Source organism: Terrapene carolina, unplaced genomic scaffold (assembly GCF_002925995.2).
Source record: "Terrapene carolina triunguis isolate 2854851 unplaced genomic scaffold, T_m_triunguis-2.0 Scaffold641, whole genome shotgun sequence".
In the NCBI taxonomy this organism is placed as follows: Eukaryota; Metazoa; Chordata; order Testudines; family Emydidae; genus Terrapene; species Terrapene triunguis.
In genome coordinates this window covers 2,370,860-2,394,297 of record NW_020664992.1, presented here as the reverse complement: position 1 = coordinate 2,394,297, position 23,438 = coordinate 2,370,860, and the positions used below count along the sequence as shown (strand labels likewise).

Below are 23,438 nucleotides of genomic sequence, written 5' to 3'. Positions count from 1 at the left end.
CTCATTAGAAAAGTGTGATTTTACTTTTTTCCAGATATACCAACTGTACGTGATTCTTACAGGCAGAAGTCAGTACAGTTTCCAGGAACTTAATACAGAGAAGCCATGTTTACAAGTATTGGTACATGTTTAACAAGTCTTCTGGTGCAACATTGAACTAGGTAAATTAGCATCCTCTCTCATATCCTGGAATTTGGAAAATTGTCATTAATAAACATGTCCATCCCAAAATCAAGAAAGGTTGTACAATTTTTTAAAGCACCCACAGTACCAATCCAATAATTTTGTGCTAGTATCTGCAGACAATCTGATCTATAAAACTGTTCTTTACTGACAGCAGATATTTTTAATGTAGTTCTGCTGTATAAGTCACATACCAAGTGGCAATTCATTAAGAACAAACCAAACTAGCTTTTGTAGAAGCGGAGGCCAAAATTACTGGCCTGTACTCAAGATAGATGCAAATTTCAGTACCATATTTACAGGCTGAGCCACTTTATAGTACACCAATAAGTCTCAAGACTTATGGCAGATTTAGGCACATTATGGAACACTGGTTTTTGTAATTTTTCACATGACCAAGTTTTAAGAGTTCTCACTTTTTAAAGTCACTGGCTTCACTAAAAATAGACTTGCAAAAGGAAGAGCAAGTGTTTCTCAGCATTCACTGCTTCCCAATACACGGGATCAGCACTCATTCCCCAAAGGATTATGGTAGTTCTCTTGGAACAAGGTAGGATTACTGCTGGTGCAAAATGCTGCCTTATAGTTTTCAGAAAGTGTTTAAATGGAACTCCAATAAGGTGCTCTTAAACAGATGGAGGCCAGCTTCCCATTGAAAGATATATATTTTCAAATTAAAATATTTTTCTGGCAATTTGCCCTAACATACTGACTAGATCTTGCCAGTGACTTTACTCACTAATGCTAGATGCAATATGGCACTAAATATTTAATAAAATACATTGCACAATAAAACTCTTGATTAAAAGTCTCAATTAAGCTAAAAACAAAAGTAATAAGATTATACCCTAGTACACAGGCTGCTGAGAGTAGTGAAGGGCAGTTAGTCCTTTATTGTAGTCATGCATATGTGGGCTGTAAACGTTATAAAAGGGCTGAATCTCCAGGTCCATTTTACTTCAGCATAGGAGAGGCAAAGAAGTATCCCTGGCGTCCAAGGTTGGTTGCAGACTTGCTTTTGCTCCCAAATCTAATTAAACAGAGATAAGGATCTGTTCTAAAGCAATAATTCCCAGCCCTGCCATTAGAGCACCTCCTTGTGATGGACTGGTGAATTAGTACCTCTACATGTAAAGTGCCATTATCTTTTTTCACCATTCTGTGCTTTTTTAACACTCCTTTTTAATTTTGATTTGTTTGTGGTCCCCCCTCCCTGCTCACGAGGTCACATACTACTTATGATGGGGCTGCCTTTTGTTGGTTCCTAGAGTCTGAAGTACAAGCATTCTGTTTAACTGAGTGCCATGGAAGCTAGGGAGAGAAGCTTGGACTTGTACACATAAGCTGTCCCTCTGGCCAGCTGCACTAAGAGCCATAGAGGAGCAGGGATGAAAGGCAGGTGGCTTTCATGGAGCCCCCTACTGTTATGAAATTTGCATTGAGGAAGGGCAGATCCAAGGCCCTGTAACTTTCTCAACCCCTTGAGCTCTCCGCCATATATTCCAACCCTCCCATGGAGTAGTGTCCCTCTCCACCCCAGTAAGCAGTTGATTAGTCTCTTATTAAAAAAAACTGCATAAACACCAAGCACTGTGCAATACTCAATGAATGCTCCGTAACCATGAGGTAGGTATTATCCCCCAAAGGCCAAAGTTTCTTGCTTCCCAAACTCATACTGTCCACAAAGCCCTATTGCAACCTTTAGTTTATTGGGATATATAAACAGTCAAATATAGTGCATGATATTATTTGGACTGAGACAGTAGCTCAGATTAAGGCCATGTCTACACTACCACTGGTATAACTTATGTCATTCAGGGGTGTGAAAAAAGCACCTCCCTGAACGACATATGTTACACCGACAGATGCTCTGGGTGTGAACAGCTTCTCCTGCCGACATAGCTACCACCGCTTGAGGAGGTGTTATGCTGACAGGAGAGCTCTCTCCCATCGTCATAGAGCAGCTAGACAATCGATCTTACAGCAGCGCTGCTGCATCGATACAGCTGTGCCGCTGTAAGTTCTCTAGTGTAGACATGGCCTTAGCATTTGATTTTACTATCCCAAAGTATGAGTGTCACTTACTTCGGGGTAGTCTTGCTGAGTGTAGATCGGACCTTCTGGGACAGGGAGCTAGACGAAGGAGTCTTTGTCAGTTGCTGTTCTGGAGTAGTGAGAGGACCCAGCATGCTCACTTCCGACAGGGGAAACAAGAGTCATATTAGAACAGGCACATAACTCACATACAATGTTTCTTCTTAAACTAAAGTAATGGGATTATATTTTGCCCTGTTGCCATATGGTAAATCAGGGTAACTCTGCTGAAGTCAATGGTGGGACTCCAGATTTACACAAGTGAAAACAGCAGAAAAACTGGCCCAATATGTTCTATAAAAATAGAGGCACAACACAAAGCTAAGTGAAGCAGGAGTCACTGCTCAGTACACTTTGTATGTAAAAATGTGTTAGTCTTCCACAAAGTTTGCTGAAGTTTGAGAGAAGCTCGTCTTTCCTGTCATAAGCTACTGCCCTCCCCATTCCCCCCAAAATGCCCTTGTAACATTGCACCAATTGATGCCACAGCTAGATATTTAACTCTTTAAAAGCTTCTTCGTAGCTTGACGTTCCGACTTACAGCACTAAAGGCAGCAGGTGTTACAGATGCTTGGTTATCAAGGTGAATGGTAACAGTTAGGCCTAGGCTGGGGACTAAGAGCAATATGTTGCCCTCAGTGTGAAAAAGTAATACTCCTCCTGAGGCTGGGAGGTGGGTAAAACAGACCAAAGAATGCCTGTTTTGAAATGCCATTAGAGAGACAAGATGGGTGAGATAATGTCTTTTGTTGGACCAATTTCTGTTAGTGAAAGAGACAAGCTTTCAAGCTACACTGTGTAGCTCAAAAGCTTGTCTCTTTCACCAGTTGGTCCAATACAAGATATTACCTTACCCCACTTGTTTTTCTATTATCCTGGAAAAAATATGGCTACAGCACTTGAAATGCTATATTAGGGATAAAGAGCCATGACCATCAGTGTCAAAGGCTGTATGGTAACTGGAGTGTGGAAGAGGAGGAGTAGGAATTACACAGTTTGGCAAGCCTGTTCCAACACAATCTAACAAAAGGCTTTGATCTGAGGTCATTGTTTTAGAGTGGATGTTTGGCCATAGTTGAAGATCTGATAGAGCAACATTCCGGGCTACCTTTAACATCTGGTGTTCGGGGAGTGGAATAGGCATTGGAGTTTTCAATTATATGTGCTGGGTCAATGTTTTCTTGCTCCACCATCATGAACTGGCTCCAGTATTCCACTGGCAGTGACAGCAGCCGCTCTACCACCTACAGAAACACACTTTAGCACACAATTCCCCACCGTACCAGAAACTTACAATTCATTCAGCCTAAAAGTGGTATCAGATGGGCCAGAGGACAACAGCCCCAGGTGCCAGTATAATCAGATTCTTTAACAGGACACTTCATGTGTCTTACATCAACATTCTGCCAGGTGTCATTACTAATCACCTACCTTGGGTTGTCGTTTAGTGTCCTGCAAGAGTGTCATGGGGTCAGGATCTGGCACAGCATGGGCAACTATTGTGGGGCCGAAGACTTTGGACAGGTTGGTGATGTCCATTTTAGTGTCTGGGCTCTGAGCCACTCTAGACAAGAAAGAAAGAAAAAGAAAAAGGACATTGAGTAAATTTTGTTCACAGATAGAAAACCCTGATAATGTGAGCTGATGTCAATTATATCTGAATTTGCAAATAGTCCCAGGTAAAGACTCCTCTGTCACTCAACCACCAGTGTGAGCCTGTAGAAACAGAACTACAGCATCATCTCTTTTTCCCCATTTCCAGAACTCCTAACCTGGCTGAACCCACCTCTGAAGGTGAATCATGAGGAAAGCGAGTGTGTCTCTGTTAGCCTGAGGGAGTTCACCAACAGCCTGGTACATGGCAGCCACACTGTTGTCTTCATCCAGAATTTCTTTAAATAAAAAAAGAAAGCGATTAGAGAGGCCTGTGGGATCATTTTCCTCAGACAGCAGTATGTTCCATCACAGTGCTGGAGGGTGATTCTGGGTCCCATGCTCCTGAGTTCTAATTCTAACACTGATACTATCTAACCTTGAGCAAGTCATTTAAACACCTGTGCTCTGGTTTCCTCATCTAAAATGGGGCTAATACCAGTGTCTCAGAGGTTTTGTTTTACGAGGCTTAATGTGTGTAAAATGCTTTGAAATCTTCTGGTGAACAGCACTGTAAGTATTGTGCTCTCTCTGTTGGACACTGATTTCAAAGATTTTCTGTACAAATGTTAGAATAGCTTCAAGACTGCACTAAAAACTTGTGCATGATTCCTGAACAGGATACTGACTATCAGGACTATTGATTAATTCCAAAAATCAAAAACTGAGATTATTTAAGGATTAATCTAAAAATATGGGATCTAGAGAGTGAGTATCCACCTCATGTTAGCAGCCTACATGATAATAGCCACAGAATGAGACAGCTGCAGCTGCAAGGCATATTACTTATCAGAGAAAGTTCTTCAAAGACCTAGATGAGATACTTCACTATAACAAAGCTAACACCAGGCAGTGTTGTAGAGGCAGATCTACGGTAGGAAGGAAGATCTCTCTACAATATACCCAGTACTGCCAATACATTCACACCCAAGAAGGATTGCCAATTCAGATGGATCTGTCTGAGAATGGACCCTCAGGCACTACAACTGCCAATGGCATTTGGCTCGCCTCACCTGCTGCCTCCATAAAAGTCTTGTTTAGCCGGAATGTGAGAATGGGTTCCTTTAGGCTGCGCAGGAAGTCTTTAAGAAGGCCACAGATGGCATGGATATCATCCACTTTGCTGAGCAGGGGCACAGTCTTCCCTCGAAGGAACTTCTCCTTCAGCTCTTTTACAGTCCGGTCACAGCCAGAAATTCGGTATAGGCCTGTCTGTTAGAAAGCAATGCCTAAAGTCAGGACTTCACCTGCCCAAACATCTTGAGAAGGCAAAGTCTAGATTCTTCAGTAAAAGCAGTCTCCTGCCCCCATTGTAAACTGTGAGATCTCTGAGTAGGGACTGTAACTTGCTCATCGTGACTCATGCGTTGAACAGCACTGTGTATATCTACAGCATCATAAACAAGAGATCCTCAGATTAACCAACTGTGGCTCTAATATCACAGCCAAATTTGTTTAACTAGTACCCCCACTGATTTCAGGTGATTCTTACCTCACGTAGCCCTCGCTGCTCAATTTCATTCACACAATGCACTACAATGGAAGGAATCATTGGCGGAGTCATGGGCACAAAGTCCACCAGTGTCCCCTATAAGAAGGAAGAGACTGATTTTGCAACATTGACATTTACAAGTTTCAGGACACTGGAAGTGCTCAGGAGATCCCAACAGATCTAGGCTTAGGAGTAGTCTCTAGATTCTCATTCCCCAGACCCACAGAGGTAGGTGCCATGGGCACAAAGAGAGGACAAACACTATGTGCTCCTATAGAGAGCTAAACAGTATCTACCCAGAAGTCCTCCATACAACACAGTCTTACTCTATAGGAAATGGAGAGCCAAGAACTGAGTTTAACTTAAGACATGTTGCACCTGTGGAGTTACCATACACGAGAGGCTCAGGCAAAAGACTCCTGCTTCACAGGCCATAATGGACCATGCAGCAGATATGAAGGGAAAGGAGAGCAAGTAATATTACCATTTAATAAAGCAGATAACTCTGGCACCTATATATCAGGATCTTAAGTTCACTAGACATGTCTAGACAAAGGGAAGGAGTACTACTGTGAGTGGTCAAAAGAGGGATCTAGCCTAAAACAAGCAGGAGACTCCTAAAGACCAGCTTAGCTGTGCCATCATTCACCAACCTGAAAGCATCTTAAGGCTCCAATTTAAGAAAAACAACTTTGCCAATAACTTCAGTTGACAGACTGGAAACACTGATACACGCAGAGCCAGAAATAGTTTCTGTGACTGCTTGTAAAATCAGAACAAAATGCCTCCACCACATACTTTCAGAGCCACCACATACAATTCTCCACCCTCCAAAAAACCCACATTCCTACTATTCTTGGCTTTATTTAACAGTCTCATTTATGTACATCTATTAGATCTGTAATAAAGCAGACAATCCACATAATGCAGCAACAAGTTAACCAGTATATAAGACTCCTGGAGTCCTTAAGCAAGGTCTAGTTCTCCCAAATGGGCATTAGCCCATTTGTTGTTGGCAGCTACAGGGTTTAAAGCTCATCTCACATAAAGCCATACCTCTCCAATTCTGACAGGAGTGCCTGTTAATGTTGGGATGCAGGGAAGGGGACAGCGGTCCCGACATTCTGGGTGAGTCACCACACGGCAGTCCCTGCACTTTAGGGACAGTTTCCCAAACTTTATCCGCTTTCCACATGGAACGCATGACTCTGGTTTGATAACCTGGAAATAAAGAGCCTGTGTATGAGGAAGTGGTAATAATGCAACAAAACAATAGATACAGTTTAGCACAGGTATATTGAATGAGTTACTTGTTCTATATTGATGGCAAAGCACAGATACCATTGTAGGCAGACCAATAGGGTTGGGAGTTAAGTAAGCCCTTGTCAATGGTTGGTGATTCTGCTTCTAGCAAACCCTGCTCATTTATTTTATCATCTTAGTTCCAGCCATCATGACATCTCTTACAGTCATTGGGACATGCATGGGAAGTCTAAACTCTGGATCTCAAGGGCTGAATTGTCAGCTGTTAAACTTCAGCATAGCAGTGCAAGGTGTTTCACAGCAGGAGCTAACAAAGATTTATGCCTGCATACAGGGCGGTCCCTAGCGGTGGTGCGGGGCCTGGGACATTAGAAACTCAGCGCCTATCTGCCAGGGGGTGCTTTTACCCCCCCTTCCCCCTCCCTGGCTCTGCCCAGGCCCCATCCCCACTCCACCCCTACCCCCAAGACCTCACCCCCACCCCTTTCCCACCCAGTTCCACCCCCTCCCCCGAGCATGCTGTACCCTTGCTCCTCCCCACTCCCCCCCAGCGCCTCCTGACGCTGCGAAACATCCGCGGCAGGTGGTGAGAGGGAGGAGGTGGTGCTGGGGGGAGGGGTCAGTTCTGGTAGGGGGCTCCTCCACATACACCCCGCCCGCCGCTCACCTCTCCACCCCGCTTGCCTGTTTCTCGCCTCACCTCCTCACCCCGATTCGCCGTACCCACAGGACGCCTCTGCCTGCATATATCCTAGGGCATAGCTGAGGACTCAGGGTCAGAGTCCAGAGCTGAAACTGCCAACATCAGATTGGATAACTGACACTGCACCAGCCTGCACTCAGAGGGATGTACAGCAGGAGGTCCAGTGAATCTCTTTCAGGACTGACTCTATAGTCCACCCACACGAGAACTGAAAGGGGAGAGCTGCTCAAGTTCCTACTGCCTGTATACATACCGTCTTTGATACAAATTCGTGCAGCCTCATCCCTCCATTGCTCTGAGGAGTGTTAGATCCATCAGTTTCAGATCTGGATTCCAGCTGCCTACTGCCCAAGCTTGAGTCACTATTCCAGGGTTGTAAACTGGCTGAAAGAGAGAGAGAAAGATCTGTAGAATAATTTTCCAGCCTTCTGTTTTCAGTATAAAGACTATATAATGATTGAGTCAACTTGGAACTGGCAGGAGATTATTGTGAATGACTGAGGGATATCCATGGCCTAACAAGTACTGCCACCTGGCATCTGTGTTATGGCAAAGGTAGTGCAACCAGCAGAGGCTGTTACAAGATACAACTGGCAATTAATGACAATTAATTATTTACCTCACAGGCAATCACTCTTGCAGACATGCTCTCCAAAGCCAAGCAAGAAGTATGGTGCATTAGTGTGTTAAAACTGAAAGCAAAGCCAAGTTACTTTTGAAAGCAATTAAAATCAGAGAATTAGGGCAACATACTTTAATTATTATTGCCCAGGAGCAGCACATCTTGGGTTAACTGAGAGAATAAGTGCTACCACATAAGCATTAATACAGGCACATAGTTCTTATATTGGATACACATTGTGTACTTCTAATCACTCTCGTATACCAAACTTCTTTGAGCAATTACTTTGCTTATGAATATATAAAAGCAATACTAGAAACCCCCCCCCCACTCTGTGTTAGATTTATCAGAATACCTCCATACAGAAGATTTATGAAAGAGACTTTTTTAGCGGTTAGAGTCATTTATTTGGAGACGGCCAGGAAGAGAAGGCTAAAAGCAAGAAGTTTGGCTTTTGTCCTTCAGTTTGATTTTCTCTGGGCTAGAAATAACTATGGTCTGTTTCAGAGGGTCTGAAAGGAAAATGCCCCCATGTTTAGTTTTTTCTTTTGCCTCGATCCCATTTAAAGATCATTCTGTAACCCAACTTTCAAAGAAAGGTTTATTCTTTTTAAAGAACAAGCTAAATTTAGAGTTTCCCCAACAACCAGGGTTAGGACACCTGAGAGAGACTATTATTTGATTACTAGCTTTCAAGATACCTGTTTAATGCTAATTATAGGAGAAATGGGAAGCAGCAGGTGGAGGGAACAAAGATTTTCTTGGAATTTTTTTCCCATCCTCCTCTCCTATATATTAACACTTACTAGCCCAGTTATATTTAACAAATAAAGAGATGGCAGAGAGAAACTTTGTGTGCCTAGTTTATTTATTGTGAAGTTGGTCATTGTGAAGTGTGGTCCAGCAAACAAGTTCTGGTCTTTGCTGTTAACTTTACTAGGAGCCATTAAGATCCCTCAGACTACCCTTTTTCAAAATAACTTTTCAACATAATCACCCCCATTTGTATCAGTGTCTGCAGAGACAGGCAAATAAAGATTCATGAAAATTAGTGACAAGTGACAGCATTGTGCATTAAAACCAGGATAAGGGACAGCCCGCAGACATACATATACCTACCTGTCTTCCTCCGGCTTCTGAGATGATAAGGTATAGTCTGAATAGTGGAGATAGCTTCAATTGGGCCGCCATCATTAGGGACCATAAGTGTCGTTTTTGCAACTATAGACTCGTTTCCCTGAAATGAAAGAGCTATATGATTAGTGATGGCAATATGATGTGGCAAGGGATATTTAGCTTTTATTGGCCCCAGCAGATCACTTATATTGCATTAATGTGTACAACTTAATCAGATGTCTGATTTAATCTTGTGTCAGACACCAGAGGAATAGAAAAGGAAGATAATTTCCAAAATATGTGACTGGCATTAGCTGTGACTCCATGAGTTGCTGTCCTGTGAAACTGTTATACTAGCTCTAGTTTCACAGAGTATCCTACTGCATTTGGGGGCTACACCAATATAGCCACCTCTGACAAGAGATTTTAGATGCACACAAACTCAGCTGGGTTTACATACCTGGTCCACTGTGGAGCCAATTGATCGGGTTTTTTTTAAAGGACCTGGGGGGCCTTCTATGAACTGTCTGGAAGAACGCTGAAAAGAAAAAACAAGATTGGGGGCGTCAAGCCTAGAGCATCACACCACATTTCCTGAAGGGTTGGGGTAAATTCCACTGCAGCGTTTGCAGATATTGAAGTCCATAATGATTTCTATTTAGAAAGGACATGAAGACTTGTGCAATAAGGCAGCCTAACTGACCAGTAGAAATGGTTCAGCACACAATCTTCCCAAGAAGTTTGACTGGCCAACTGAGTGCTCTACCACCAAGACCTTCATGGGAAGTAATTTTCCCTCTTCAGCATGAGGAATGCTATTGGAAAACAGGGAGCAAATACCAAATCCTCCCCCAATAAGACAGCCATCTCTTCTGATGGTTCGGTCCCTCTTCCCTACCCACCCCACATGCTGACTACAGGATAGTAGGACAAATCCTGAGCCCACTTTTATGATGGGAACACCTATCTTTAATTTCCCCCTATTACTAGTTTCATGTTACCAGAAAGATGCAATAAGTCCACCAAGAAGCTTCACTCCAAGTAACTTTCCACTTGTAAGCTGCAGGTGAGAGTAGCATGGGATGTGGGAATTCACTTCATCATCTCCAGCTGACAAGTGAAAGTTACTTCCAAAGCTTTCATCTGAATCCACACAACAGTGCTGAATTTTTGGATGCAAAGAATTAAGGATTTATTCATCTAGGTAGTCCAGTTCTATAAATTAAGTCAGAAGACGCCTTCCATCTCTTGCCCATGGTGCAGGTTAGAGTGCATTTCTGGGAGGTCTGATGTGACTGAGCTTGGACAGTGACCACCAGATCAGAGAGTCTATTATAATAGATGAACTACCACATGTAGCCACAGTGCTACCTATTGTTACTCCTGACTGTTCCAACCACTTAACGGGAAAGAATGTAACATACCCGTTTCTCTCTTTTCTTCAGTCTGACAGCCTTCACCAAAGAGGAATCCCAATCCTGTAGGTAGGACAAAGTATTGTGTTAGCATACTGCAGATACTTTCCAGACTTTAGCCATGTCTTTCATTAAATCCATTTTAAAGAACGGTGGACCAGCGAGCTTAAGACAAATATAATACACGTTAGTCTTAACATCATCCAGTTATGAATCTAGTGTTTCCTCTGGCTCCATTCATGATTTCTGGAGGGTTATAACCAGGGAAGTCAGCTTCCCTGCAGTTCCCTCACCTCTGTGCTCATTAAGATTTTGATAGCAGGGATAAAAACAGAGGTTCAGAATTCTCACTGGCCTCTACCACCACCTCCACCCCTCATTAGTCATTTCTTACACTCACTACTCCCTTTAAATTTCATGCTGGAACTACTAAGACTCCGACTCATAGACTTTAAGGTCAGAAGGGACCATCATGATCATCTAGTCTGACCTCCTGCACATTGCAGGCCACTGAACCTCACCCACCCATTTCTGTAATGGGCCCCTAACCTCAGGCTGAGTTACTGAAGTCCCCAAATCATGTTTTAAAGCCTTCAAGTTACAGAGAAACCACCATTTACACTAGTTTAAACCTGCAAGTGATCAGTGCCCCATGCTAGAGGAAAGCAAACCCCCCCTAGGGTCTCTGCCAATCTGACCCAGGTGAAAATTCCTTCCCAACCCCAAATATGGCAATCAGTTAGACCCTGAGCATGTAGGCAAGACACACCAGCCAGACACCTGGGAAAGAATTCTCTGTAGTAATTCAAAGACCTCCCTATCTAGTGTCCCATTACCAGCCATTGGAGATATATGCTGCTAGCAGTTGCAGATCACTACATACCAGTGTAGGCCATCTCATCATACCATTCCCTCCATAAACTTAACAAGCTCAGTCTTGAAGCTAGTTAGGTTTTTTTTTGTCATTCCACACCAGATGTGAATCCCTAGTTATAATACCACAGTACTGGGTTCCTGTAGACAGAACCGTAACTAGAGACTATAAACCCAATCTTGCACCCCCCACACTGATACAAAATTAGAACACTCATATCATAGCTCTGTCAGCAGAATCAACATATAAGGACCCTATTTAATTTTGCTTAGCAGTACAGTGTTTTTATAGTTGATATTGCAAGACACTGCACTGCTGAAACAGCAATATGGGGAGTGAAGATAGATAATTCTCAAAGATTAGAGTTACATTACCAATGACTCGTCAGTCTTGTCAAAGCTGATGTCTGATAGAATTGAGCCAGATTCATCTATTGTTGAAAGTCTAAGAAGAAGTAAAGTAAAAAACCTATTAGTCTGTAGGTTTCATTTCCAGTTGACTTCATGATTCCAGGGCAAGCTTACTGACCAGGCAATAGCTATGTATTCTAGTTTGGAACAAGGCAATACCTTGATGCTATGAATGTAGCATTAATGCAGTATAAATAAGAGTGTAGATTCACAAACTGATGGACTGTCATTTGCGATTTACTAGGGGAAACCAAAATCCATGGAGTAGGCATAATCCAGATTTAGCATGTCAGTATTTTGTTGTATTCCCAAATCACAAGCCTTCTCTCTTCCTCCTCCCTTCCATATAAAACTTCTACCTCTTCTGATTGCAAAGCTAAGTTCCTTCATAAATCAATATACAAGTTCTTTTTGACTGCAGCCCATCAGACAAGCACAGAAGAGTGACTTTCTCCTACTTCCCTATCCCCATTTAATTTGCAGTTTTGTGGTATTAAATTCAAAACCTAGCCGAGACTATTTAACTACCAACACAGTTAAGACTAGAGAGAGTCCAGAAAACAGAAACAAAAATGATAAAAGGTTTAGAAAACCTGACATATGGGGAAAGATTAAAAAAAACTGGGTATGTTTACTCTTGGGAAAAGAAGACTGAGGGTGGACCCAATAATAGTCTTCAAATATGTTAAGGGATGTTATAAAGAGGATGGTGATCAATTGTTCTTCATGTCCACTGAAGGTCGGACAAGTACTAATGGGCTTAATCTGCACTAAGGGAGATCTAGGTTAGATATTAGGAGAAACTTTCTAATGATAAAGATAGTTAAGTTCTGGAAGAGGCTTTCAAGGGAGGGTTTTGAATCACCATCACTGGAGGTTTTAAGAACAAGTTAGACAAACACCGGTCAGGGATAATTTAGGTGTGCTTTGTCCAGCCTCAGCATGGGGCCTGGATGAGATGACCTCAAGGTCCTTTCCAGCCCCACATTTCTATGATTGTAAAACAAGAAATTAGGAACAACTGCGCCAGATGAGATCAGTGGTCTGTCTAGTTTAGCATCTACTCTGATGGTTGTTAGTGTCCATTCATTCAGAGGAAGGAAGAAAGAAACCCCCCAGTGGACAGTTATGGAATATCCTGTCCCAGAAAGGAAGAATCTTCCTAACCCCCATCAGTTCATGGTTGGCTTATGTCCTGAAGCATGAAGGTTTACATCCATTCTCTAATACAATATACTAATATAACTGTTCTTATTCCCTATATAGAATAATTTTTCTTTGGCCTTGGTGATATCTTGTGGCAATGAATCCCATAGGTTAATTTGTCAGGTGATAAGAAATTTCCCGTGGTCAGTTTTAAACTTGCTTTCAGTTTCATGGAATGCCAATTGCATTGTGAAAAAGGATAAATAGGAATACCCAATTTACATTTTTATAGCATTATTTTGTATCTATCCATCCCTTCTCTTTACAAAAATCATTTTAGTGCCTCTCTGAACCCCCTTATTTCTGGTATATCTTTGAGACTGAATACAGTAATCCAGATGAGATCATGTCACTGATTTATATAATGGCACTGAAATATTTTCTGTCCCATTCCTTATATTCCCTAGCATTTTGTTTATTTTTGACAACCTCTGCTCAATGTGTATCAGCTTTCATTTAGTTATCCACAACGAATCCCAAGGTCCCTCCTCCAAGTCTGTATTCAGCTCAGATAATCCTTGGAAAACAAACAATGATAAATACAGTAGCTCTCTGGAGCCAGGTCAGTGGCTGGGAGAAGTATTTCTGAACTGCTGTTTCACCTTTAGGTTTATTATTGATGTGAAGGCTTAGTTATTGACAAGTAGTTTAGCACAGCTATATAAAAGGAAAATCTTTCACAAGTAGCGGGATTATAGCTGGAGTGGAAAAAAAATTGAGTGGTTTCAACAAAGATGCATTGTCCTATGCTTTTATATTCCTCAACCCACACACAAAGTTCTGGTGGCAATAGTAGTCTCCTAGAACAATGGAGCCCCAAGACAAAAAAAATTTTTGGATACCAAATACAAATTTTCTACAGAACCTAAGTTTTCATTAAAAAAAACAAAAAAAAACAAACAAACCTATTGCCCCCCAAAAATTCAAATGCAATTACCTGCTTTAATTAGATTTAGTGAGAAATATGGAATTCTTATAGCTTTCAATAAGAACAGTTAAAGTTTCAAATTTTTCAAACTAAAATAATTTATGTTATACATTAGATCGCTTTGAGGAAGAGGTCATGTGAAACACTCTGGAATACAGGATCACAGGAGAAAAAAAGCTGGTAGCTTTGGGGTATTGCAAAAGAAAAGTCAAAAACCTCTACTATAGTCTGAGATTACTGTAAATCTAGGGACCAGATATCCAAGAGTTTAAGTATTTGTGCTAATCAGTTGTTTCCCTTATGGTCAGGTTGCTCCCTTCCCTACCTTCTGTTCCCAGAACCCCCAGTGGAAAGTTGAGGCCTGTTAAGGAAGGCCAGGGCAGATTTCTGTTCTTCACTTAGCTGAATACTGCCAGATGCATCACACATCAGTAGCTCTCGAATCAGTTGGATCTGCCGCTCCTGTAAAGCGGAAAACATCAGTAGTAGCTAGGGGAGAAAGCTTCACTTCAGATTTATGGGAGACAGGCAGACCATAAGACATTTAATACAGCTAATGCAGGTAGGCTTTGATGAAGTTTGCTACTCCAACAGCATATTAAAAGCCCATAAAGCAGAAACTGGTGTCCCAGCTTCCAACAGGTAAACTCAATTTAAAGTAGCAGCAGTGAGATTCTTCTGAATTAAACCACTATTCAAATGAAGGTTATACTCTCTTGCAATAGAAAACAATGTATTGCTGTCTTATTAGGTGCCAGTTATTGTCTTCCATAAATCCAAGTAGCTTAGACCTTTTTAGACTGCTGAGAAATGCACAAAAGGATTACATAGTGCTGAACAATTCCAGTCTGCTGAGGAAGCCAATATGGACTCTTCCAAACAATACATTAGGATGAATTAAACTCCATACTAGTCTTGCCAATATGCTTCAATTCCTACCTGCATGGTTATAAATGTCTATAGTTACTAAACCCTAAAGAGCTGGACAGCCACTGCAGCAAAAGGCCTCACAGAAAGTCACAAGATTCTCAATAGAAATTCCTGGAATTTGTTGATGTATCACAATGCTGCAGTGATGCAAGAAGTCATCGTTTTGTGGCTCTCTGCAAATCCATGTAATACAGTATTTTTCTCCATTCCTGCCTCACACATGCCATTGGTGGTAGGCTGTCTACATCCTCTCTACCTGAGATCAGGAGAGTGAAAAGAGTTCCTATCAGGCTCATTAAACTCCCAAAAGAGTTGCACGTAGCTTTGAAGCTAGAGAGAGTGAACTCAAGCAGTCATAGAACCACACTGAACATTCCTAATATTATAATCAGATGAAGATGCCCCATGTGCCGTTTCCTATTGCCCAGTGTCATTAAAATCAGTGGAGTCTTCCATTTTGTTATATTTGAAGGTGATGGTACTGTGGGAGACATGTATAGCTATTAAATATACTACAGGAATTAATATTTTTGTGCCAACATATTTAGGTACATAGAGGTCTCTTTTGTAACTTTCCAGATCCTTATCTGAGCGGACTTATCTATAGCACAGAAACACTCATTTAGGTGAATCTCTATGGAATTGAGGCAAATCCTGTTCCATACAGGAGTCACATCACAAGTAACATGATACCCACCAACTTCTCACAGTCTGCTTCAGCTCGCTGTCTTCGCTTGATCTCCACATCCACCTGATTGCGAGCATGTTTCAGCTTTACATCCAGTGCACTACGCTCAGTTTCTGTTTTCATCAGAAGATCCTTGTACCTGGCCAGCTCATGATCTGCCTTCTGCCACTTCTTTCGGAACTCTTCAAAGTTCTTTGCCAACTGGATAAACTCTGGGAAGAGGATGCTTAGTCTTAACAACAGTGAAGAATGGAAGCAGAAGAAATACAGCATCTGCCCCTTTATGTAGGAAGAAACCTTCCATTAATGATTGCCTTCAAGTAAAGATAACAGATCAGCTGACCTGTTGGCAAACCCAGCTGAAGAGGAAAAAAGTCTGCAGAAGAGCCTAGAGGCTAGCTCAGTGGTCTCCAACCTTTTTACGCCCAGGATCACTTTTTGAATCTAAGGGCAACCCAGGATCTACCCTGCCCCTTCCCTGAGGCCCCCCCCCACTCACTCTCCCCCAACCTCACTCACTTTCACCGGGCTGGGGCAGGGTGTTGGGGTTCGGGGGGGGGGCTCTGGGCTGGGGCTGAGGGGTTCGCAGTGTGAGAGGAGGCTCTGGGCTGAGCCTGGGGCAGGGGGTTGGAGTGCAGGAGGGGGTGCAAGCTCTAGGTGGGAGTTTGGGTGCAGGAGCGGGCTCTGGACTGGGGCAGAGTGTTGGGGTGCAGGAGGGGGCATGGGGTGCTGGCTCTGGAAGACAGATCAGGGCAGGGGGGTTGGGTGCAGGAGGGAGCTCAGGGATGGGGGTTGGGGTGCAGCCTCCCGCCAGGCAGCACTTACCTCCAGTGAATCCCGGTCAGCGGCGGGCGCAGCGAGACTAAGGCAGGCTCCCTGCCTACCACGGCCCCACACCCCTCCCGGAAGGGGCCAACACACCCTGTGACCCCTGGGGGTGGGGAGGAGGCGGGGGGGGGAACATGGCTCAGTGCACTGCCCCTCTCTGCAAGCACCGCCCCCACAGCTCTCCCGGCCAATGGGAGCTGCAAGGGTGGTGCTTGCAGGCAGGAACAGCGTGTGGAGGGAGACCCCCTGCCCCTGGGGCTGCAGTGGCCGCTTCCGGGAGCGGTGTGGGGCCAGGGTAAGCAGGGAGTCTGCCTTAGCCGCAGCCACACTGCGCTGCCGCTGGAGATCACGATCGACTGGGAGATCCTCTAGGATCAACCAGTCGGTGACCACTGGTCTAGCTAATCTCCTTTGGCGGTTTAACACTGCCCTAAGGGGGATGTAAGTGTTCCACCCTGCAAAGTTACAGCAAGAAGAGATTTCACAAGTTTGCCTTCAGCCAGTGTTTTCCACCCTGCTATTTATGGAAGCGGTTAGTCCCAGACCGTGTGGACTCTCCTTGGGCCCATGTCGAAGAAAGTTAACTGTTGGGCCCCCCTAAGGTTTTCACCCCCTCCTTTGGTACTAATTAGCTTTGCACACACGCATGCACACGCACTCCCCTACACCTTACAAACTCCAACTTTGAAATTCTGTGTGCAAGAAAATCAGGATGCTACAGCATGATGCATTCATCCCAGACGTTCAGCTGGTCACTTCAAGAGTCCAGTCAGAGCAAATAAACCAAGTTTGCTCCCAAATCTATGTACCTGGAAAAGCACCACTACCTACAAAGCCATCGGTGGGCTCTTTAGTACTCAAGGCTGAAGTCGAAATGAGCTAGCAATTGTCAATTCTTACACTGAACAACATACATGAGTTAACTGTGACATGACTTACGGTATTCATTTCCTTCATTTAGAAATTCTGACTGGCGCATGAGTTGGTCAAACAGATTCCGTAAGTTCAGCATTGCAGTCTCCATCTTCCTGCCAAGAAATCAAGAGAATTGAAGTGATCTATCCAGGTTTTTCCACTCCTCCAGACACAGGAGTCATCGCCAGCCTAAGACAAACCTGTGCTCAAAAGTCTCTGACTTAACATTTGCAGCCAAACACAGAAGTCTCTCAAGAATGCAGTTTCATAGAGCTGTATGTTTCTCATCTTATTCTTGGAAGAAAAGGTCTTCAGGTGTCCCGTGAACTGAGGATGGTCAAGACAGCTTTGTACAGAAGCACTACATTTTCCACCCACACAAACACTCCAATGCTTCAGGTAACTTGCAATATACTGTAGGACCTCATACCCCAACAAGACAATCAGGGATTTCTTGCCAATTTATTATTTTGAGGGTATACGATATTGTTCCAATTCCAGCCTAGGAGTAATATAACTCTTCAAAGGACACCATTATTCGTACAGTTTCAGAGCTACATACATAAAAAATAAAACAAACGTTCTTGGGAAATCTTTGGGTAGATTTGGATTTTGCTTCTTTTTTAAATTACTATTCTTATTGAAAAGATCTTTTAAAATGCTGGCCATGGCAGTACCAATTACATCACAGCAGTGATTAATACAGAAATTGCTAGTTCAGCAGCGCAGAAATTACTTCTCTAATGCAGATTTCTGCTGGAATGCTTATGAGAACTCTGGCTAATATGTTAATACCAAGTACAGGCAGATGATTACATAGTAGTATGTCCTGGCATCCATGCTACACAACACACCACCTTCACAATTAGAAGGGTAAAAGCAGCTCACATATAAGGCACTGTGAACAGGCATGCTTTAATCCCATTCAGCAAGGAAAATTCAAACTCTTTAGAGATCTGATGCCTCATAGAAGAAAAATTCTATTGCAAGAATGCTATTCTATATTTCTACAAAAACAACAAGGAGTCTGGTGGCACCTTAAAGACTAACAGATTTATTTGGGCATAAGCCTTCGTGAGTAAAAACCTCACCGAAGAAGTGAGGTTTTTACTCACGAAAGCTTATGCCCAAATAAATCTGTTAGTCTTTAAGGTGCCACCAGACTCCTTGTTGTTTTTGTAGATACAGAATAGCACGGCTACCCCCTGATACTATTCTATATTTCTGTTCTTTGTTGCCACTTTTAAGTCTGTTATTGAGTGTCCAGGGAGAAGTCACCTACTACAGGACAGGTCCAACAAAGAAAGTAACAGAACACCACTAGCCATCACCTACAGCCCTCAACTAAAACCTCTCCAGCGCATCATCAACAATCTACAACCTATCCTGAAAAACAATCCCTCACTCTCACAGACCCTGGGAGACAGGCCGGTCCTCGCTTAGACAGCCTCCCAACCGGAAGCAAATACTCACCAGCAACTACACACCACACAACAAAAACACTAACCCAGGAACCAATCCCTGTAACAAACCCTGTTGCCAACTCTGTCAGCATATCTATTCAAGAGACACCATCATAGGACCTAACCACATCAGCCACACCATCAGGGGCTCGTTCACCTGCACATCTACCAATGTGATATATGCCATCATTTGCCAGCAATGCCCCTCTGCCATGAACATTGGCCAAACTAGACAGTCTCTACGCAAAAAAATAAATGGACACAAATCAGACATCAAGAATTGTAACATTAAAAAACCAGTAGGAGAGCCCTTCAATCTCCTTTGACACTCAATAACAGACTTAAAAGTGGCAATTCTTCAACAACAAAACTTCAAAAACAGACTCACACCTTCTTGTCAACTGTTGGAAATGGACGACATCCACCTCGATTGCATTGGCCTCATTAGCACTACAAAAGTAATTTTCCCTCTTGATATTCACCCCTTCTTGTCAACTGTTGAGAATAGGCCACTTCCACCTTAATTGAATTGGCCCCCCACTTGGTAAGGCAATTCCCATCTTTTCATGTGCTGTGATATATATATTGCTTACTGTATTTTTCACTCCATGCATCTGATGAAGTGGGTTTTAGCCCATGAAAGCTTATGCCCAAATAAATTGGTTAGTTTCTAAGGTGCCACAAGGACTCCTCGTTGTTTTTGCTGATACAGACTAACATGGCTACCACCCGTAAACCTCTTAACAGTAAGAGCAGTAGGACAATGGACTGCCTAGGGAGGTTGTGGAAACTCTTTCACTGGAGTTTTTCAAAAGGAGTCTGGATAGCTATCTGTGTTGGATGGTTTAGACACAATAAAAATCTGCATCTTGGCAGGGGATTAGACTAGACAACCTGAATTCTTATGGTACCATATCCAGAATGATATGCCTCTTAATAATCGAGCACTAACCAAGAAACTCTCCACAGCAATCTCATTACACCAATAAAAGTGCACTAGTGGGTTAAGTGTCCTTAGGGTGACCAGACAGCAAGTGTGAAAAATCGGGACGGGGGTGGGGGGTAATAGGAGCCTATATAAGAAAAAGACCCAAAAATCAGGACTGTCCCTATAAAATCAGGACATCTGGTCACCCTAAGTGTCCTTGGAATCACTTCAGCAGCAGTTCTTTTTACGGGTTCTTAATGGGCCAGTTTCCTGTGGTTATAAAAACAAGTGTAAGAAAAAAAATTAAGTACCACTTTTGGTTACTTAAAAAAATTAGGACCAATCAGGCATGACATCACTGACTACACAATGGGTCCCTCCACATCAACCAACGGAAGTTGGTAAAAAATTCAAACAGGCTGCAGGCTGTAGTGCCAGCTCCTCTATTGGGAATCCAAAGACCTTTGGGGGAAGCAAGCAGTAGCCCAGCTCTGCTCTTCACAGGAAGAGGAATGTCAAAGAGACACCCTTTTATCCCCACACTATCCCTTTAACTGAAATGCACACTTTACTCTTCTCTTATCCCAAAGCAACTTTACAGGGCTAGTCTACACTTACCGGTTAGTTCGACGGCTGCGGATCGAAGTTCCGAGTTCGATTTATCGCGTCTGGTCTGGACGCGATAAATCGAACCAGGAAGTGATCCCCGTCGACTGCGGTACTCCAGCTCAGCGAGAGGAGTACCGCGAAGTCGACGGGGAGCCTGCCTGCCGCGTGTGGACCGCGTCTGAACCGCGGTAAGGTCGAAGTAAGGTATGTCGAATTCAGCTACGTTATTCACGTAGCTGAATTTGCGTACCTTACTTCGATTTGGGGGGTAAGTGTAGACCAGCCCACAGACACAGTATAACACCACTAGTCTTTACAGTACAACACCACTAGTCATTCCTGTCCATGGCTTTTTCCTCTGCTAAGCCCAGGCTGGCTATGGTCCTACGTACAATGTCCTGCCGTCTAGCTGGTGGTCGGACTGACCTTGGTTGTGTTTGCTTATTTTCTTTGCCATCTTATCATCTGTTTGTCTTCTACAGGCTCCCCACTTTACAGTGATGCCATTTATATATACACCTCACCTGACAGACATGTTGCTAGTCAGCCCTAACAGAACCCCAGAATTCAGGTCCCCATGTTCTAAGGTTTATGTAATAGGATGTAGGTGGCAATATGTGTTTACTCACAGAAGTGAGCACTCTTGCAGTAAAAAATCATTACCTCATCACTAGCCAATCAGTGCCAGCTTTGCAGAACCACCTGAAGCCTCCTTATTTAGCCAACAGTGTCTCAAGCACCTCTTGGAACTTTGCAGGCATCTCATTAGTTGGCAAGCCTACCATTTCTGCAGGTAGAAGATTGTTCTCAGTAGAGAAGGACTAATAACAAGTCCACCACTGGACGATGACATGATATTTGAACATTCCTGTTCTCAGCATCAGTGCTTAGTGCTTCACTCTGCAGTTCTCTCACCAGTAACACTTATGGGATAACATAAAGGTATCCTAGTAAGCCCGCAGTACATCTATGAGAGCTGCATTCTTAAAGTGTAAGTAGATACACCCATTCCACCATAAACAGAACCCTAACATAGTCTAAACCCTGCTTTCCTTGCTCACAAGAGCAGTCCCACTGAAATCAATGGGACTAACTCAAACAGCTAATATAACCTTGATTGTACTCTATTCCTATTCGTATGTAAGATGTCTATGAAAGAAAGTTTGGTAGGCTACAAAGATTGACTGCATGGGTAAGTTAACTCTTACAAAATTTAACTGTTCCTCCTCCATACAGTTACTAACTTCAAGAGGAACAGTGTTCTTCAGCTGGTTAAATGCCTTTTACCCAACACCTAAAAAGCATGTAGGCAGCACATATTAAGTACAGCTGCCTGAGCAGTGGCACTTAAAGTCTACATTCACCAAGTTATTGTCAAAAGGTATAAAAATCCAGGTTTAGAGAAGAATGAATGAAGAATTTCAACCATTTAAAAATACAATAGACAATATGGGGTGAGAGAAGAATCTGGAGAAGGCAAAATGCAAAACATTTTAGAAGGGTTGATATGTACAGTGTATTTAAAGCATCAATCACCCAGGCATCTTCCTAAAATATGCTATTTACAGTGCTTTCATGGATTTCCAGACCTAAACATGAGACAGAAAATGGAAGCCAAGCAGTCCTAACTAAGGAGTCAAAATTAATTTTAGATCTCTCACAGGCTCATTTCAAGGTAATCCATGTCCTACCACAGACCATGCTGGGCAACTCTTCTGTTCCACAGTTAAAAGGGAGGTGCCTCTTCCAGACTATAAATCACTCTCTTTCTTTCTCTACACAAGGTAGAGATTCAAAAGGTCTAATTTAAGCCTTATCATACATTTACAATGTCAATTGCAAAGATGCCTCTAAGTAAGAGGAGTGTATCTAAGAGAGTCATTAGGATCCCACTGAGAGAGCTACACGTTTATTTAGGATAAACAAGGATCTAACAGAATTTCAATTATGCCTCTAGAGAAAGACACCCAAACACCACGATGCTTCTACTGCAGTGCATCCTAAACATCCCGTTGACAGTTACAGGTACACTCTGGGACGTCCAAAACACAACTATCTTCCCCTACCAGCAATATAGCAATGCCCACCACGCAAAGGGGCGTTCCACAGAAAGACTCTCCCCACTAGGGCTCCCGCCTGAGGGCAGGGGCGGCTATTGTGGGACCCAGCTACTGGTCAGGAGGCTCCCCGAGGTTAATCCATCACTGCCGGATGGGGGGAGGACGGGTCAGTACAAAGAAGATTCAGGTTAGGGCACGTTCCAGCTGCGTCGAAGGCATCGCCACTCGCCAGCATCCTCCATCGCCCTCCCGCCGCCAGGGCTTCCCGTCCCCTCGAGGCCAGGATCAGAGCGCGCGGGGCTGCTTCGGGCCAGCTCGGACCGGTTCCTGCCGACGGGCACCGGCTCCACGTCTCGGAGGGTCAGTGTGGCGCGGCGGCCGGAGGGAGGGTCCGTCACCGGGAAAGCCGATGGGGTGATCCCTTCCCACCAGCCTGAGGGGCACTCAGCGCGGGTACTCGCCCCCACCCCCCACAGCGTCACCCGGGAGGGCCCCCTCGGCCCCAGGCCCGCCCGACGAAGTGACCCCGGTACCCCGCTACTCACCCTGGCCGCCTCACCCAGCCGGCGGGCGCTAACTGTCTCAGTCCACCTAGCTCCGCGCGGCAGCCTCGCTCTGATTTGAATCCTAACAGCTGGCCAATCACAGAAAGCTATCCGGGCCTTCTCTGCCACTCAGTGGTTCCGCTTCCACGCGTAGAACTGGCACGCTGAAGCTGAACTGAGCGCCATCTTTGCTGAGGGCCTGGCCTCCCGGCTCCACCCCCTGGTTTCTTTCTTCTGAGAGCTGCCGGGCGCCGTTTTCATCAGCGAGGGCAAGTGTCGCAATAGAGACCGCAGCACTTGGGACACGCCTACAGGCCTCAGCGGGCTACAGCCTATATGCAATCGTAAGGCACAGTCCCCACCCCAAGCATGCTGCAGTCTCATTTAAAACCTAAGCTAATCTATCAGTTCTGCAGCTGCAGTAACTGAGGCAGGGCAGAACTGGGCCTGCTGTGTGGGGACCCTGTGCCTTTTGGAGCCGTTTCTCTTCAGATGAGTCATAAAACTGAGGTC

General features: G+C 43.9%; 1 protein-coding gene across 1 annotated transcript; it reads right to left on the bottom strand.

Annotated features, from left to right (window-relative positions):
• RACGAP1 (Rac GTPase activating protein 1) lies at window positions 1–22,983 on the bottom strand. Its single transcript, XM_026659633.1, has 17 exons — window positions 22,926–22,983; window positions 17,345–17,433; window positions 15,587–15,789; window positions 14,285–14,421; window positions 11,790–11,859; window positions 10,551–10,604; window positions 9,587–9,664; window positions 9,130–9,247; window positions 7,642–7,772; window positions 6,479–6,643; window positions 5,423–5,518; window positions 4,944–5,142; window positions 4,064–4,169; window positions 3,709–3,841; window positions 3,386–3,521; window positions 2,269–2,377; window positions 1–1,213 (listed from the first exon to the last, which is right to left on the bottom strand). The coding sequence occupies exons 2-17, from the start codon at window positions 17,427–17,429 to the stop codon at window positions 1,138–1,140; spliced, it is 1,896 nt and encodes a 631-aa protein (XP_026515418.1). The 5' UTR covers window positions 17,430–17,433; window positions 22,926–22,983; the 3' UTR covers window positions 1–1,137.
• Between the last annotated feature and the right edge of the window lie 455 nt (window positions 22,984–23,438).

Bases quoted from the DNA above. Each gene is read 5' to 3' on its own strand.
- RACGAP1 (XM_026659633.1), bottom strand. From the start codon at position 17,429: ATGGAGACTGCAATGCTGAACTTACGGAATCTGTTTGACCAACTCATG. The intron at 6,644-7,641 runs GTATGTATACAG...CTTTATTTCCAG, and splicing joins ACGAATTTGTATCAAAGACG to GTTATCAAACCAGAGTCATG. The intron at 1,214-2,268 runs GTAAGTGACACT...CTGTTTAATTAG, and splicing joins CTCAGCAAGACTACCCCGAA to ATTTGGGAGCAAAAGCAAGT.